Below are 17,968 nucleotides of genomic sequence, written 5' to 3'. Positions count from 1 at the left end.
GTGTGATCATATGATCAGTTCTTCTGCTACCTTAAATGACCCGCAAAAAACATGGGAAAAATGACTTCTAATGCATTTACACATACCACTGTAATAATATTTGCAGGACATTCTAACCATATCTTTTTTTTAAGTGAACATGGTTGATTTTTGTTATCAGTATATATTTAATTGAATTAAAATGAATCGTTTGACATACATTTTGTTGAATGTTTGTATGTGACTATTACTGTCGCTTAAAATTCCCGTATTTTACACAGGACTTGAAACACCCACATATCAAATCACCACCAGCAGGGGGGGTAGTGGCCAGAGGGGAACCAGCAAACTGAGGAAACTCTTGCGAGATTTTAAGGTTTTTAGGAATTGATCACGAATAGTTAGGGTTAGGCATTGACCTTGAATGTTTACGGTTAGGTTAGGTCAGGGGTCTCTAAGCAACCTGCGGCTCCGGAGCCACATGCGGCTCTTCAGCTCCTCTCCAGTGGCTCCCTGTGGATTTTTTTAAAAATTTGTGGAAATGAAAAACTGTTTTTTGTTTACATTTTCATTTTTATTTATCATTGTTGTAGGTCTATGGTACGACAGTACGACGGAGTATTAGGGCCATATTGAGGGAAAAAAAAAAAATCTGAGATTTCGAGAATAAAGTCATAACATTACGAGAATAAAGTTGTAATATTATGAGAATAAAGTCATAATATTATAAAGTAGTAATTTTATGTGTTATTTTTCTTTTTTCTCGTAAGATTATGACTTTATTCTGGTAATATTCTGACTTTCTTATCTTAAAGTTATGACTTTATTCTCGTAATATTATGACTTCTTTCTCCCAAAGTTATGACTTTATTCTCGTAATATTACGACTTTTTTTTCTCGTTATCACTTTATTCTCATTATATTACGACTTCTTTCTCCCAAAGTTATGACTTTATTCTCGTAATATTACGACTTTTTTTCTCGTAAAGTTATGACTTTATTCTCGTAAAATTACGACTTCTTTCTCCCAAAGTTATGACTTTATTCTCGTAATATTACGACTTTTTTTCTCGTTATCACTCTATTCCTCGTTATATTACGATTTTTTTCTCGCAAAGTTATGACTTTATTCTCGTTATATTACGATTTTTTTCTCGCAAAGTTATGACTTTATTCTCATAATATTAAGATTTTTTTCTCACAAAGTTATGACTTTATTCCCGTAATATTGCGACTTTTTTCTCATACTATCATGACTTTATTCTGTAAATCTCAGATGTTTTTTTCCCTCAACGTGGCCCTAATACTCCGTCGTACATTGTCTCTTTGACCCTCACTGCATTAGACTTATAAACTATATACTTAGACTATAGGCTGTGTTACCTTCATCACAATGCTCAAATGTTTTGCGGCTCCTGACATATTTTTTTTTTTTTTTTTTTTTTTTTTAAATCTGACACTTCACAAAAAATACAAATGCATAAAAATCAATGTTGTTGCTAATCATTGACAGCACATATAGTGTGTAAGTATATTTAGTATGTAAGCAGAATAAAATTCAAAGAATTAATGAATATTTGGTAGTTATGATCTTGACTGAAGTTGGTTTAAAATGTAACTAATTAAATGAAATTAATGAAATGAAATTAATATCAAATTAATATTAATTTGAAATATTATTAGTATTTTTATAGCAGTTTTAGGAAGGTGACATTTTTGTCATCGAAGGTAAAAATTTAAAAAAACTGACACTGAACGAAAAAATTTAAATGTATCAAAATCAATGTTGTTGTTAATCACTGACATATCCCAGACTGAAACCCAGCATTTAGTATACAGAAAATATTTTTTTAATATGAAAACAAATTGAAAATTAATGAATATTTGGTCATATTACCCAGTATAAGTGGAACATTTTTAAAATGAAATAAAATTATAATAAATTATTATTAAATAATAAATAATAAATAAAATTAATATATAATTTTTTGTCTGTTTTCACTGATGAAACCCACACAAACCTAACACCTGGGTTAGGGGTTAGGTCGCCGGGGCAGTGAATCCCGCGAGAGTTCGGGGGCTCACAACCAGCAGAGGACGGTAAAGCCGGAAATGACACAACACATGTTCCCACACACAGCAGTTCCTCTCATCACTTCCGGTTTGCTAGCAGACAGAATACAGAGCCGCAAACATGGAGGAGGCAAAAAACAAAGAGAATAAGCAGCCGGAGAAGACCGATGAGAAGGAGAAGGAGAAAGAGAAGGGGAAGCAGTCCTCTGGGAAGGATAAGGACAAGAAAGAGGAGCAGGAACTGGTAAGTGTAGAGGTATTAAACGCGAGCTAGCTGCCGATACATTTTGCCTGAGTCACGGCCGCTCTGCTGCTGTCTGGCTGAACAGGCCTCAAGTCATCAGCATGCATACATAGATGACGAACACACTCTTATTCACTTTATAATAATGTGTCTTATAAACCACCCTGACTTTGAGTTGTTAGAATATCTCGGTCATTAAATGTTATACACATGAACTCGCCTAGGAAGCTAACTGTAGCCTAGCATACCGGTAAGCTAACGTTAGCTTCTCTCCCTGATGTGCTAGCAGCTAGCTTATTCACCTAACCAGGTTTAACATTGGTTAGTATGACACAGCAGCAAAGTAGCTAAACAATCAATAACATTTATTCTAGCTAACTGTTACAACAGACTGATGTTTATTAGTTATCCAGGGCTGACTGTCACAGGTCAGATTATTTTGTTCCTGTCATGGACAACAACAAAGAGGACTTTCTGCTGAATAACATTCTCATTTGCACAAACCCAAGTATATGATAGTGTAACCTAGGTTTAATGTGTTTCATTCTCAGTTTCTTTCTTACATAAAAACCCTTAAAGTCATGAAAAACAAAAATGCATTGAAACTTCTTAGTATAATAGAAGAATATGAATTACAGGTATAGCCCTTAATTTAATTTATTATTATTTTCATGTATAATTTTACATATTTTATCTGTTCTTGTTCTGTGTGCACCTTGTCCTTTTACTTTAATGCAATAATCTATGAGCCATGTTGTTTGTAAATTTGAATTTGTTAAAAAAAAAGAAGAATAAAAAGATTTTTTTGTGGATAGCTGTGTAAAATTCAGGGCAAAAAAGTAAATTTGTTGTTGTCCTGTTTATGCCTTGTGTAATTAAATTAATAAACAGGTTACAGTAGCTCTAAATGCATCAGGCTGGACATTCACAGTTAAATTGGTCAGCTACATTATAAATATAACAGGGCTTCTCTACATGGTTACCAGCCAAAGTAGCTGGTAGTCTAGATAAGTAAGTAAGTAAAGTTTATTTGTATAGCATCTTTCACAGATACAAAATCACAAAGTGCTTTACAATAATAAAAAATACATCAGTCAATATTAAAAGTAGCCATGACAAGTAGAGGGCTGTCAAGCTAAAAACACAACAAAACAAACAAATGAAGACAAAGACACATAAACAGGTAACGCATACATTCAAGAAAAGGCAAATAAATTAAGTGGAGTTGATTATTCAGACGAATTAACAAAAGCCTGTCTAAATAAACACGTTTTCAGCTGCTTCATAAAAATGTCACAGGACTCTAGGATAAACACAATGTCAAAGTTTAGTGTCATGTAAGTGGTGGCTGTTGGTAATTTTTTCATCCTACTTCTGCATGCCAAATAGCAAACAATGCTTGACACTATTCATCTACAAAGTCATTAAGTTCATTTTTTCATCATTATTTGTCCCAATGCTATGGGCACTTTTTTTAAAGCAAGTATTCAAAACAAGATTACAATGTACTATACCGTTAGGCAGGGAACAACAGTAGTCAGGTAGTTGGCAATGTAAGGTATAATGATTAGTTTCAAGAAGGCAGCATAAGTAAGTAAACATTATCATTGACATTATTAACTAAAAACTATGGTCTCCCTTTCAAAGCCAAAAGCACCAGTGACAAATAAATCCGTGTCTTTTAATAACAGATAATGTATTTTCTTCTCTACTTCTCAGTCAGAGGAAGACAAGCAGTTACAAGAGGACCTGGATATGATGGTGGAGAGACTGGGTGTAAGTATTTTATATATATATATATATATATATATATATATATATATTTTACAACAACTCTTGTGTGTCAGGGTGTAAAAGCCTTTGCAAGGCAAAAAAACTCACATTTTCTACACATCTGCAGGAGAAGGACACAGCGCTGCACCGTCCGGCTTTGGAAGAGCTGCGCAGACTAATCCGCTCCTCAACCACCTCCATGACCTCTGTACCCAAGCCCCTCAAATTCCTGCGCCCACAATACGGCAAGCTCAAAGAAATCTACGAGGGCATGGCTCCTGGAGAGAACAGGGTAACTTTTCTTTTTTTTTTTTGCCTACTTTTAAGGAGAATCACCATATGAAGAATAATTCACATTCCCTTGGAGATATGCATGGCAAACAATTAATTTATAATATAATAATTTATAGGTCAATGCAGATATGGAGTAGAAGCTATAGATGGCTGGTATTCCGGGTCAGTTTCCTGGACAAGAAATCACCTCTTCTGTGTGCCCAAAGTGATGTCTTCAAATGCCTTTCTTTTGTCCAACAGTCCAAAACAAAAAATATATGCAATGTGCTGTAATGCAAGACTGGGAAAGACTGCAAACTAATTGATTATCAAAATAGTTGCCGATTGATGTTCTGACGAACAGCTAATTGATTCATTGACTAATCGTTGCGGCGCTAGTCTTGACTGAGTTCAAACTGTAGATGGTGTTTGTATCTGCAGCGTTTCTGTGCGGATGTGGTGTCGGTGCTGGCCATGACCATGAGCGGAGAGAGGGAGTGTCTGAAATACCGTCTGCTGGGCTCCCAGGAAGAGCTGGCCTCATGGGGACATGAATACGTCAGGTAAGACTTGCATCATCAGCTGATGCATGTAACGCTCTTGTTGTTACTGGAGAGGCTGCATTGCAAAAACAGTACTGCTATTAGTATCAGTAAAATCTATAGCGGTGGACACATTTCTACCGTTGCACAGTATATACCGTCATATCGTCTAACCCGAGGAGAAAGCATTTATACAAAAACTGGGCAGATTATGGGATTTTTTCCTTGCATCGAAAACGTGAACTCTTAGGAACCCCTCCTACTGTGTTTGTGCTTCATTTCTTAGTGACAAACTCAGTTCCTCTCTGTCTGTGTTCTAGGCACCTGTCCGGTGAGGTGGCTAAAGAGTGGCAGGAGGTGGAGGAGAGCGACAAGACACAGCAGGAGACGCTGCTGAAGCTAGTGAAGGAGATTGTGCCCTACAACATGGCCCACAATGCTGAGCATGAGGCGTGCGACCTGCTGATGGAGATCGAGAGGCTGGACATGCTGGAGGACTACATCGATGAAAATGCCTACGGCAAAGTCTGCCTGTACCTCACTAGGTATGTCCAGGTTTTACGCGAAAACACAAACCCTGTTTTTAGAATGTTGTAAACATTTCAAAATAGGACTTTTTAGATTTTTGAAATATGTCCGTTCATCGCCTAACTTTCTTTATTGCTCCTCCAGCTGTGTGAGTTACGTTCCTGAGCCAGAAAACTCGGCGCTGCTGAGATGTGCCCTGAACATCTTCAGGAAGTTCAACCGTTACCCAGAGGCCCTGCGCCTGGCCCTGATGCTCAACGACGTGGAGCTCGTAGAAAACATCTTCACATCCTGCAAAGACATGTAAGCACGATAAAAACACAGTTTCTAGAGTCCATGTTTTTGGTTGACCGTTTCCATATATGCTCTGTCCATGTAATGTAAGGCCCGCTGTGTCATAGTGGGCGGTGTATGAAAAGCAAACTCCCTTTTGCCTTGCAGAGTTATCCAGAAGCAGATGGCCTTCATGCTTGGTCGCCATGGCATGTTCCTGGAGCTCAATGAGGACGTGGAGGACTACGAGGACTTGACAGAGATCATGTCCAACGTGCAGCTCAACAGCAACTTCTTGGCCCTGGCCAGAGAGGTAAGAGAGAGAGGAGGAGGGAAGGAAAGAGAAACGTACTGAGGGAGAGAAAAATAGGACATCGGAGACTAAACTTTTAATTGTTAATTGTAAAGGACGTCAACGGTCTTGGTAAATATGGGGAATTTGCTGGATTTGAAAGTTATTTACCAAGCCCAGGGGGCAGCTCTATTTTTTAATGACATTGACAAAAACGCTGTATTTAATGTGGATTGGTTGTGTCATGGGAGATACTAGATCAGATTAATAAGGTCAGTATCTCCACCAGTTTGGTGTAATAATGAACAATGGTTCATAGAAGGAGATGACTTATTAATAGAACACTTGTTGTCTTGTCCTCCCCAGTTGGACATCATGGAACCTAAAGTCCCAGATGACATCTACAAAACACACCTGGAGAACAACCGTAAGTCCATATCTGCAGGTTGTGTGTGTGTGTTCAGTTAGGTTGGGTGTTGGTTGGTGACAAAGACATTTTAAATCAGTCTAGATCAGGGCATTATCTAATGTAAAATAAGGATGGTTGCTATGTTTTGTGATTTTTTTTCTCAAATTTATTTTTGTTTATTGATTGATATTTTGCCTGACGTCTATGCTTTGTGTGACAGGGTTTGGAGGCAGTGGCTCCCAGGTGGACTCGGCTCGTATGAACTTGGCCTCTTCCTTCGTGAACGGCTTCGTCAACGCAGCCTTTGGACAGGATAAGCTGCTCACAGACGACGGCAACAAATGGTTGTACAAGAACAAGGACCACGGTAAGAGAAAACACACAGATACAGTAGTGGTTGTAGTACCCTATAGGCCTTGTAGTCTTCTTCTTTACATAAGTCTTGACTTGGCTGATGTATTGATAGCCATATATTCATGATGATTTCTTTCATTTCAGTGCATGTTTATTTGATTGTTTTGTGACTAAAGATGATATAAATGTCCTCAGGTATGTTGAGCGCTGCAGCCTCTCTGGGTATGATCCTGCTGTGGGACGTGGATGGTGGTCTCACCCAGATTGATAAATATCTTTATTCCTCTGAGGACTACATCAAGGTAAACACTGGATAATCTTCTGTAATAGAGTTCACATTACTTTGTGACTAGCTAGTCACCAAAAGTCTCATTTGATTGGATGATTTTTTTTTGTAAGTGCAGGATGAGTCATCAAACATTTTAAACCGGAATTTTGATGTAAAAATACTCTACTAATACAGATTTTTTTACACATATTTAGCATAGAGCAAGAGATAAATGAACAATTAACACAGGGGGACAGGATTAAAACTGTTAAAATGTATTTTTCACAGGAGGAAAGACAATGAAAAAACAATGCATTTAAGGTGTCTTTCTTGTTTTTCTTCTCTCTCTGTGCAGTCCGGTGCCCTCCTGGCCTGTGGCATCGTCAACTCAGGTGTGAGGAACGAATGTGACCCGGCTCTCGCCCTGCTCTCTGACTACGTCCTCCACAACAGCAACGTCATGAGGATAGGAGCCATCTTTGGGTGGGTTGAATGTTCACATGTAGAAAGTTAAACATTAGAGCATCATGTACAAGGATATAGTGCTGTTAAAACTTGTTAAAGGGACAGTTCACCCCAAAATCTAAATAACATATTTCCCCTCTTGCCTGTAGTGCTGTTTATCAATCTAGATTGTTTTGGTGTGAGTGTTGATGATATCGGCCGTATAGATGTCTGCCATCTCTCCAATATAATGGAACTTGATGGCACTTTGATGGCTTTGTGTCTTGATCCTTGTCTTCCTGGTTTCAGACTGGGCCTGGCCTATGCTGGCTCCAACAGAGAAGACGTCCTGTCTCTGCTGCTCCCCGTCATGGGAGACTCTAAATCCAGCATGGAGGTATGGATCTTTGTTTTGTGTATCGATTACTCTTCTCACTCCACGTATGCTGAGCAGTTCAGCAACATTCAAGTGTGTGTGTTGAATCCCCAGGTAGTTGGAGTGACTGCGCTGGCGTGCGGTATGATCGCAGTAGGATCTTGTAACGGTGACGTGACGTCCACCATCGTCCAGACCATCATGGAGAAGAGCGAACAGGAGCTGAAGGACACATATGCCCGCTGGTTGCCTTTAGGTCTGGGACTCAACCACCTGGGTAAGTAAGCATGGACTGGCCTCAAAGTGACTAACGACAATAATAACTAGACATCGTTTAAAGGGACTTGCAGTGGAAACGCATTCAAAGGAGAACAAAATGAAGCAATACATGATGTGTGACAGCTTTTTCTAAACCTTTTGGTAGGTCAAGATCTATTAAAGAGGCCAATTCAAGGATCATTTATTGTCATTCAGCTACAGAGGGTTGAAATGCAGTTGTGGTCTAGTCTCTTTATGCTACACAAGAAAAACATGACAAAACAAAAACAGTAGTGCATTTTTTTAATTAACATCAGGAGGAATGGAAACAGCAGCAGTAAAAACACTGGCAAATATTCTGGGCAGATAATATGGCCAGCATCTTGACATCAAAATTTGACATCAGGGAAATATTGTCCATCAAAAAAAAATAACAAAGTTCATGGGATTTACCGTAGCCATAATCACAGTATCTTTTCTTCCCTCCTCTTGTAATACGGCTGCTGTAACTGTTCTTTTTGTTATTCACTTTCTGTAGGTAAAGGAGAGGCGATTGAGACGACCCTGGCAGCTCTACAGGTTGTACCTGAACCTTTCCGCAGCTTTGCCAACACGCTAGTGGATATCTGCGCATATGCAGGTCAGTCTCATGGTGCTATGTTTGTTGTTTGCACACATGCATTACCATCCATTACTCAATCTCTGCACTTATTCAACCATATCCAGATCCACCTATAGTACAATGTCTGTTGATTTAATCATCAGAACTCCAAAACTGTCATAACTCACTGTCATAATTTGCCTCCTTCGCCATCAGGTTCTGGTAATGTGCTGAAGGTGCAGCAGCTGCTCCATATCTGCAGCGAGCACTACGAAGCCAAGGAGAAGGAAAAAGAGGAGGACAAGGACAAGAAGGATAAGAAGGACAAAGATAAGAAGGAGACTGCTGCTGACATGGGCTCCCACCAGGTAAGGACTAACTGATTATCATGATTATCCTCAAACCTCAATTATTTGCCAATATTTCGTCTCTGTTTGGTAGTTCCTTCATCAGCTACGTTGAGGATGCTTGTGACGTTTTGTTGTTTTCCTCTCAGGGTGTAGCTGTTCTTGGTATCGCCCTGATTGCCATGGGGGAGGAGATCGGTTCTGAAATGGCACTGCGAACATTTGGACATCTGGTCAGTAGCACTGCTCTCTGTCAGTTTTCTGTTCTGGTTTTATTGTCGTTTAGCTTTACTGCAGGGATGCAAACTCATCAGGGGTGACAAAGATGTGAAGATTTAAAAAAAAAAAATGAATATCCGCTTTAAAATGTGGATTTACAGTTGATTTTAACACGAGGATATAGAGAAAAGGTCTCACTAGAATTAATGTAATCTTATTGCTATAAAAGTAACGTAAGGGGGGCAGTTTAGGGTACTTCTGTCAGTCCTCGGAACAGGCCGCGAGGTACGCCGCTCAGGTGGTGGTTGGATGGGGGAATGGAGAAGGAGGTGTCCGTTCGGGACGAGGCCGAGAATATGAGGCTTAGTTGAAACTAGGACTCTTATGATATCAGATTTTCACTACACGATTATCATAGCCAAAAGAATTAATGATAAAAAATGTTATTGCAATATCTATAGAAAAAAAAAATAATAATAATGCTATCAGTCAAATTCAACTTTAACATTGTTTATTGTGTGTTTTGTCTCTTTTTTTGGCAAATTAATTTCACGCAAAATACGAATGGAGATGGAGTCTGTAACCATAACTGTATATATAGAATTAATTAGGAGGCGCTCGATTATTAACATGACATCAATATATAATTTTTAAATATCACGGTTATTGTCAATGCCAGTATATCGCCACACCCCTAGCTGAAACATGCATTCCTTGGGAAAACCTCGCCCAGAAACACCAAGGACAGAGCGACGGGGAAGCAAGGCCGAGGCCTGATAGAGGCACCAAACAATTCAGTCCTCGCTAATCCAGACCCCCCTCCCCCCAAAATGTCAAAGAATTTTGCCGAAAGATGACAAGTTTGCATCCCTGTACTGAATATACTGAATACGTTATTGTTCCCCCATCTCACCACCTCTCATTTCTTATTCTTTTGATCTTTCCGTCCTCTGAGTCTGTTCACAAAGAGACCTTTTTGTCCGGTTGACTTGACTTAACTCTCCACCTCACCATCATTCTTTTGATCCTCATTACATCATCCATACTTTTGATCCTGATCCATATATTTTCTCTTTTGTCTATACTCTGTGATGATCTGTCATTTGTTACTCTGTTCTTACTCATCCTGATGTCCTTAATGTGTCAAACTAAGATCATCACAGTGGGGTGTGACAGCTTAAGTGGGCAATTAAAATAATTGGAGCCGAATGTTTGTTCCTCTCTTAAGATGCATTTTCACTCTCTTGTTTTCTCTGTATTCACATCATCAGCTGCGTTATGGCGAGCCCACACTGAGGCGAGCGGTGCCCCTCGCCCTAGCCCTCATTTCCGTGTCCAACCCTCGTTTGAACATCTTGGACACCCTCAGCAAGTTTTCTCACGACGCTGACCCCGAGGTGTCCCACAACTCCATCTTTGCCATGGGCATGGTGGGCAGCGGTAAGTCGGGTTATTACGAGCATTACATTGAATAATACTAACTGTGAGTTAACCGCTGCGGCAAAACTAAACCCCTGTAAGTGACAGAAATTTTGACTTCAGGGCTTTGATGCACAGTAGCCTGTTGGAATAAATAGTATTAAGCTCCCATTCATTAAAGATATTTTTAAAAACAAAGTAATTAAAAATAAAAGAAGAGGTGAAGTATTTTAAGTACAAACAATAAGATGCTGTTACAGTTTTTGACTAGAAATATTGAATATAATGCATTGAAGGTGTAGTATCATTGTGAATGATGCACAATGCCATCTCTTTTTAGAGTGCCTCTAACTTCCTCAACATATTTAACAAGCTATTAATTTTTTCCATTTCCTCAGGCACAAATAACGCCCGTCTGGCCGCCATGCTGCGGCAGCTGGCACAGTATCACGCCAAAGACCCGAACAATCTCTTCATGGTCCGACTGGCTCAGGTGGGTGGCGACACAAAAGGCGCTCTGTACCAGACACAAGTGATCTTTTGGGAATCGCGTGAGTGACTGTTGACTCTGCTGTTTGTGCGTCCACAGGGTCTGACTCACCTGGGCAAAGGCACACTGACGCTCTGTCCCTACCATAGCGACAGGCAGCTGATGAGTCAGGTCGCCGTGGCTGGACTGCTCACCGTGCTCGTTTCCTTCCTCGACGTCAAGAACAGTTAGTTTACTCTCCTCCTGCTGCCTTTTTCCTCAGCTCTCTGCTTCCACACACACTTAACATTTGTCCATTTATAATGTGAAGGTTGTATTAATATCCCCCTTGTGTTCTGTGTATTACAGTAATCCTGGGGAAATCTCACTACATTCTCTACGGGCTGGTAGCCGCCATGCAGCCACGTATGCTGGTCACATTCGATGAGGAGCTACGACCACTTCCTGTGTCTGTCAGAGTTGGACAGGTGAAGCCTAGGAACATTAGTATTAGTATGAATAGTCTGACAGGAATATTTGTAGAAGTATCCGTGTTGAAATAAATATTCTATTTAGAAATGATGGAGAAGTTAAGGAATTTTATCAGCAACCAAAATCCAAGAATTCAGGTCTGAAGGAGAAATGTAACACTGGTCTGTTTGTGTGATTTGTCTACAGGCTGTGGACGTCGTGGGCCAGGCAGGCAAGCCAAAGGCCATCACAGGTTTCCAGACCCACACCACGCCGGTGTTGCTGGCTCATGGAGAGAGGGCTGAGCTGGCCACAGAGGAGTACCTCCCCGTCACCCCCATCCTAGAGGGCTTTGTTATCCTCCGCAAGAACCCCAACTATGAAACCTAGACTGACCGGTCATCCTCACTGGCCTCTCCCTCTGTTTGTAAGGGTAGCCCTCCATGGCTCTTGACAGTTGTTATATTTAGTTGTTTACTGCATGGCTGAAAGGAGCCAGGCAGGCCTATCCTTCTTCCTTGCTGTGTCTTCTCACTGTTTGTCGGTGGCCTAGCTCCAGCAGTCATAAAAAATGGATGGTTGGTGTCTGGTTAATTGGACTGGGATGACACAGGAAGGCTAAAACTGGGACCTCATCCACTCTACATAGATGGTTTCCTCATTGCCCTCATTTTGATCCAGCTGTTTGACTTGACAAAAAGTGGGAAGTGTTCACCGCCCTCCTGTATATGTCATCAGTAAATGAATGCTCAGTCCACATCAGTGATTCAAATGTTTTTCTTTTCCCCACTACTCACATCCTCAGCCGTCTTTTGTAATTAGAGCATTTAAAAGTATGTATTCATCATCAAGTTTTGCTTCTGTTTTTATTTTTATTTTTTTGGTTTTTGTTACAGTACTGTATAAGGTTGAATCAAAAATAAAAACTGAGATCCACGTGGTGGAAATGTGACGGCTGTGTATTATGTTGATTTAGGTGCAAAGTACGTCATGGCTGGTTTATTATTATTGACTCAAACTGACTCAAGGATGAGCTGTTTAGTCATTATTAGCGCCACCTAGAGGAAAAGTTTTAGGCACTATACACACACACACACATATATACTACTATACATATATTCTGTACATACATATATAAACAACTGTGTATGTATTTATAGAGGAAAGTAATGGCAGCATTAGTTTAGAACTGCAGATGTATATCAATGTCACCTACAAGTAACAAAAGCAATAGCTGTGACTTTTTTCTTTTTCTGTGTTTCCAAGATGTCTGGTACAAACCTGTTAGCTGAAATAAATTAATACTTTTACAACACTAAATACTCAAACAGAACTGCAGTTAGGCTTTGCACATTTTTTTTTATGTTAAGTTTTGGTTTCTCTTATGAAGCAGGTATAACACGTTTGGCCTCTGCATCCCTCTTCTGGGCCTGCTTTCAGGTGTATATCAATGACACTGTGCATTGGTCTTTCATGTCATGAATGAGAGAAATTTACCCGGAAAGACATTTGCACATTTTTAATAAAGCTTGTGCTTTTTTTCTGTGAAAATATTCTAGTTAGTTTTCAGGTTTATCCCATGAAATTATTTTAAATTATTTTTTTAGATTCATCCCAGTAAAATATCGTAAATTAATTTTTAGTTTTATCCTGTGAAAATATTGTAAGTGTTTTTTTAGATTTATCCCATGAAAATATTGTAAATTAGTTTTTAGATTCATCCTGTGAAAATATTGTAAATTAATTTTCAGGTTTATCCCATGAACATTTTGTAAATTATTTTTTAGATTTATCCCATGAAATTATTGTAAATTCATTTTCAGATTTATCCCGTTAAAATATTAATGAACCTATTGAACCTATTTATAACCTAATCATAATTTATCAATATATTATAAAACAATCTATAGATGGTGGCTGATTTAAATTTAAGGGAAAATAAATATTCCTTATTTTTATTTGCATGAAAAAATGGGCTCTATTTTGAGAGCAAAGTTTAAATGCCTTAATGGTAATTAAGATAAAATTGTGTTCAGACACAAACACAATAGAGAAAACAGATAAAAGATATGCAAACACAGTATTTACAACCGATAACGTGATTACTAGGAAAGTTTCACTTGATGGGATTATCATCAAGTATTTGTTTCTCTTATGAAGCAGGTATAACACGTTTGGCCTCTGCATCTCTCTTCTGAGCCTGCTTTCAGGTTTATATCAATGACACTGTGCATTGGTCTTTCATGTCAGGAATGACTTAAATTTACCCTGAAAGACATTTGCACATTTTTAATAAAGCTCGTGCTTTTATCCCGTGAAAATATTGTAAATTAATTTTTAAATTTATCCCATGAAATTATTTTAAATTATTTTTTAGATTCATCCTGTGAAAATATTGTAAATTCGTTTTTAGGTTTATCTCATGAACATTTTGTAAATTCTTTTTTAGATTTATCCCATGAAATTATTTTAGATTATTTTTCAGATTTATCCCATGAAAATGTTGTAAATTAATTTTGAGATTTATGTCATGAAAGTATTGTAAATTAATTTTCAGATTTATCCCGTTAAAATATTAATGAACCTATTGAACCTATTTATAACCTAATCATAATTTATCAATATATTATAAAACAATCTATAGATGGTGGCTGATTTAAATTTAAGGGAAAATAAATATTCCTTATTTTTATTTGCATGAAAAAATGGGCTCTATTTTGAGAGCAAAGTTTAAATGCTTTAATGGTAATTAAGATAAAATTGTGTTCAGACACAAACACAATAGAGAAAACAGATAAAAGATATGCAAACACAGTATTTACAACCGATAACGTGATTACTAGGAAAGTTTCACTTGATTGGATTATCATTAAGTATTTGTTTCTCTTATGAAGCAGGTATAACACGTTTGGCCTCTGCATCCCTCTTCTGAGCCTGCTTTCAGGTTTATATCAATGACACTGTGCATTGGTCTTTCATGTCAGGAATGAGTTAAATTTACCCTGAAAGACATTTGCACATTTTTAATAAAGTTTGTGCTTTTATCCCGTGAAAATATTGTAAATTCATTTTTAGATTTATCTCATGAAATTATTTTTAATAATTTTTTAGATTCATCCCCTGAAAATATTGCAAATTAGGTTTCAGGTTTATCCCATGAAAATATTGCAAATTCCTTTTTAGATTCATCCCGTTAAAATATTCATTAATTTTCAGATTTATCAAGTCAGGTCAAGTCAAATTTATTTCTATAGCATATTTAAAACAACATGAGCTGACCAAAGTGCTTTACAGACATAGGCAGAATAAAAACAGGTCAACAGAGCAGACAACAAAATCTCACACATCCACAGACAGAGACCAAGATAAAAATCCATGAGTAAAAGACTGTTATAAGGAGCATTATAAAAGGCCAATTAGTAATCACAATTCAAGTACATTCAAAAGCCAAAGAAAAGAGGTGGGTCTTGAGCTTATCCCATGAAAATATTATAAATTAATTGTTTAACTGCTTTATGCAGAGCAATTATTTAATCTATATAAAATGGAACCCATTTACACACGTGGACAAAATTGTTGGTACCCTTCCGTTAAAGAAAGAAAAACCCACAATGGTCACTGAAATATCTTGAAACTGACAAAAGTAATAATAAATAGAAATTCACTGAAAATTAACTAATGAAAATCAGACATTGCTTTTGAATTGTGGTTCAACAGAATCATTTTAAAAAACAAACTAATGAAACTGGCCTGGACAAAAATGATGGTACCCCTAGAAAAGATTGAAAATAATTTGACCATAGGGACATGTTAAACTAAGGTGTGTCCTGTAAATAGCATCACAGGTGTCAAACTTGTAATCAGTCAGTCTGCCTATTTAAAGGGTGAAAAGCAGTCACTGTGCTGTTTGGTATCATGGTGTGTACCACACTGAACATGGACCACAGAAAGCTAAGGAGAGAGTTGTCTCAGGAGATTAGAAGGACAATTATAGACCTTCATGTTAAAGGTAAAGGCTATAAGACCATCTCCAAGCAGCTTGATGTTCCTGTGACTACAGGTGCACATATTATTCAGAAGTTTAAGGTCCATGGGACTGTAGCCTACCTCCCTGGACGTGGCCGCAAGAGGAAAATTGATGGCAAATTGAAGACACGGATAACATGAATGGTAACCAAAGAGCCCAGAACAACTTCCAAAGAGATTAGAGGTGAACTCCAAGGTCAAGGTACATCAGTGTCAGATCGCACCATCTGTCGCTGTTTGAGCCAAAGTAGACTAGTAGAAGTTATTTCAGTGACCATTGTGGGTTTTTCTTTCTGTAACGAAAGGGTACCAACAATTTTGTCCACGTGTGTATAACCCAATTATAATTTATCAATATATTATAAGCAAAATATTTTAGATTATATTTTAGATTCATCCTGTGAAAATATTGTAAATTACTTTTCAGGTTTATCCCATGTAAATATTGTAAATATTATTTTGGAGTTATACCATGAAAGTATTGTAAATTATTTTTTAGATTTATCCCGTTAAAATATTGTTGAACCTATTTATAAACTAATTATAATTTATCGACATATTATAATACATGTTCCATTGATGGTGGCTGAATTAAATTTAAGGGGAAATAAATATTTCTTATTTTTATCTGCATGAAAAATGGGCTCTATTTTGGGAGCAAAGTTTAAATGGTAATATTGAGATATAAAAAAGAAAACGTCTCCAGGCGTGCTGTTCAAACACAAACACAACAGAGATAACCCAGAGGATAAAAGATATGCAAACACAGTATTTCCAGCCAATAACGTGATTACTAGGAAAGTCACACGTGATGGGATTTTCGTCGGAAGTACGTAGCTACCGGCTTCCGGGGAGATTTTCCGTCCGTCCGGCTCTGCGGACTCAAGGAGAGAAAGGTAACGCCGCGGTCCTCCGCGAAATACTCTACTAAAACGCTAAAAAAGACAGATAAATGTAAAATCGCTACTTCAAATAGACTCTTGACGAACAACCAACATCACATTTAACCTTTTATTCTGTGTTTAAATGAAACTAGAGAGACTTTTCTTCACTGCTTTCTGTTACACTGCTGCTGTGTTTTCAGGGATTAGCCGTTAGCTTAGCTGTTAGCATGCCATGCTAACGCGACGTGGGTGTTCTTTCTTCACTTGCTAGCAAAGCTAACACCAAGATAGACACCAAAAGACACAGTCAGTACTCTTGTAGAGTTCATAAACGTGTTATATTGTGTGTAATATATTATATTTGATAAGTCTGTCGCGTCACAATGTTGTTGTTTTCGCCGGTTAGCGGTTATTTACGCTGCTAAGCTAACCAACCGCCTGCTAGTTTAGCTCCATATGTAGCATTAGGTTAAATCACTCTAGTTGTGTTTTTACCTTGTTACAAACCTCCCAGTAGAAAGTGATGGAGTTTACCATATTTGCCAGATTGATTGCATATAGAGACTGTCTGTGTGACTAGTTGTGATTGTAAATACTGTTAGTTTGATGGTTAAATCGGCCAGTTAGCAGCCTCCCAGCACAAAGTGATGCAGTTTGTTATCATATTTGCCAGCCTGGTTTGCATATAAAGACCATCTGTGTGATTGTAAATACTGTTAAGTATACTTAACTCATAGACTAAGCTACTGGAGTTACCCTGCCCTTTTTAACAGTCTCGTCTGCACTTTTTTAATAGTCCTGTATCACAGCTGTTACCCTGCACTAAATGCAGTTTTAACAGTTTTCTTCATCCTTGTATTTTTATATCTGGTATATTTTTTTTGTACTTTGCACTACTAACTTTTTTACTGCCTTTTTACTAACATGTTTTTGCACTATGGAACTGTAATGCTATCTATCTATCTATCTAAGTTGATACCTGAAACCTACCGAAACCTTGTGATGGTGATGGTGCCAGCAATGTGAAACCATTTGTGTTAGCTAGTTAGGTGGTAAAGGTAACTGGGGTTAAAATATCTAAGTTGTTGTTGATGCTGCAGCAGCAGCAGGGTTTCTCTCTTTGTTTATGATCCAAACAAACTCCTTTTAGTTACCCAGGCTAATAAAGGAAATGTGTGACAGTATATTGTTGGATATTTAGTGTGCAGATATAACATGCATAAAGGAGTTATTAGATAAAGAAAATAGGAGACTGATTTGTACAGGACAGTTATTTTTGAACCCAGTGACACCTTCATTAGGGGCCTTGCTGAGTTGGTTGACTTCATGTTAGCAGCTGTAATGGAAGTTAAACTTAAATGAATATGTAATGTTCTGTTATGCACCAATGCAAATTAAGTCTGTATCTGTGGTGGTGTAGGTGGAGTAGGTGTCTGACTCATGCTG

General features: G+C 37.9%; 2 protein-coding genes and 1 long non-coding RNA gene across 8 annotated transcripts in view; 2 read left to right on the top strand and 1 right to left on the bottom strand.

The window, feature by feature from the left end:
- LOC141771218 (uncharacterized) overlaps nt 1–17,968 on the bottom strand; it is a 75,566-nt gene that overhangs the window by 48,752 nt on the left and 8,846 nt on the right. The gene's annotated exons all lie outside the window — the stretch shown is intronic.
- Nucleotides 2,116–12,562, top strand: psmd2 (proteasome 26S subunit ubiquitin receptor, non-ATPase 2). Its single transcript, XM_074641228.1, has 21 exons — nt 2,116–2,296; nt 4,016–4,072; nt 4,197–4,361; nt 4,784–4,905; nt 5,205–5,429; nt 5,557–5,715; nt 5,854–5,998; nt 6,344–6,404; nt 6,607–6,753; nt 6,936–7,042; nt 7,364–7,491; nt 7,762–7,849; nt 7,943–8,105; nt 8,625–8,726; nt 8,904–9,055; nt 9,184–9,267; nt 10,525–10,693; nt 11,071–11,165; nt 11,262–11,388; nt 11,511–11,629; nt 11,820–12,562. The coding sequence occupies exons 1-21, from the start codon at nt 2,174–2,176 to the stop codon at nt 12,000–12,002; spliced, it is 2,721 nt and encodes a 906-aa protein (XP_074497329.1). The 5' UTR covers nt 2,116–2,173; the 3' UTR covers nt 12,003–12,562.
- Nucleotides 16,425–17,968, top strand: part of eif4g1b (eukaryotic translation initiation factor 4 gamma, 1b) — a 40,057-nt gene continuing 38,513 nt past the window's right edge. For 5 of the 6 annotated variants that reach the window (XM_074641243.1, XM_074641242.1, XM_074641246.1 and 2 more), the window contains exon 1: nt 16,425–16,534. The gene's annotated coding sequence lies outside the window, so the exon portion shown is untranslated. The remainder of the gene's footprint in view (nt 16,535–17,968) is intronic. The other variant, XM_074641244.1, reaches the window with a different exon arrangement.

The sequence above is a fragment of the Sebastes fasciatus genome, chromosome 7, assembly GCF_043250625.1.
Source record: "Sebastes fasciatus isolate fSebFas1 chromosome 7, fSebFas1.pri, whole genome shotgun sequence".
Lineage (NCBI taxonomy): Eukaryota > Metazoa > Chordata > Actinopteri > Perciformes > Sebastidae > Sebastes > Sebastes fasciatus.
The sequence above is the reverse complement of the archived record's forward strand: the minus strand, read 5'-3'. Positions and strand labels throughout refer to the sequence as shown.

What these genes read in the sequence shown, in the direction of transcription:
- psmd2 (XM_074641228.1), top strand. Translation starts at nt 2,174, where the DNA reads ATGGAGGAGGCAAAAAACAAAGAGAATAAGCAGCCGGAGAAGACCGAT. An exon ending in TGATGGTGGAGAGACTGGGT is followed by an intron (nt 4,073 to 4,196) that starts GTAAGTATTTTA and finishes ACACATCTGCAG; the next exon opens with GAGAAGGACACAGCGCTGCA. An exon ending in TGGGGACATGAATACGTCAG is followed by an intron (nt 4,906 to 5,204) that starts GTAAGACTTGCA and finishes TCTGTGTTCTAG; the next exon opens with GCACCTGTCCGGTGAGGTGG.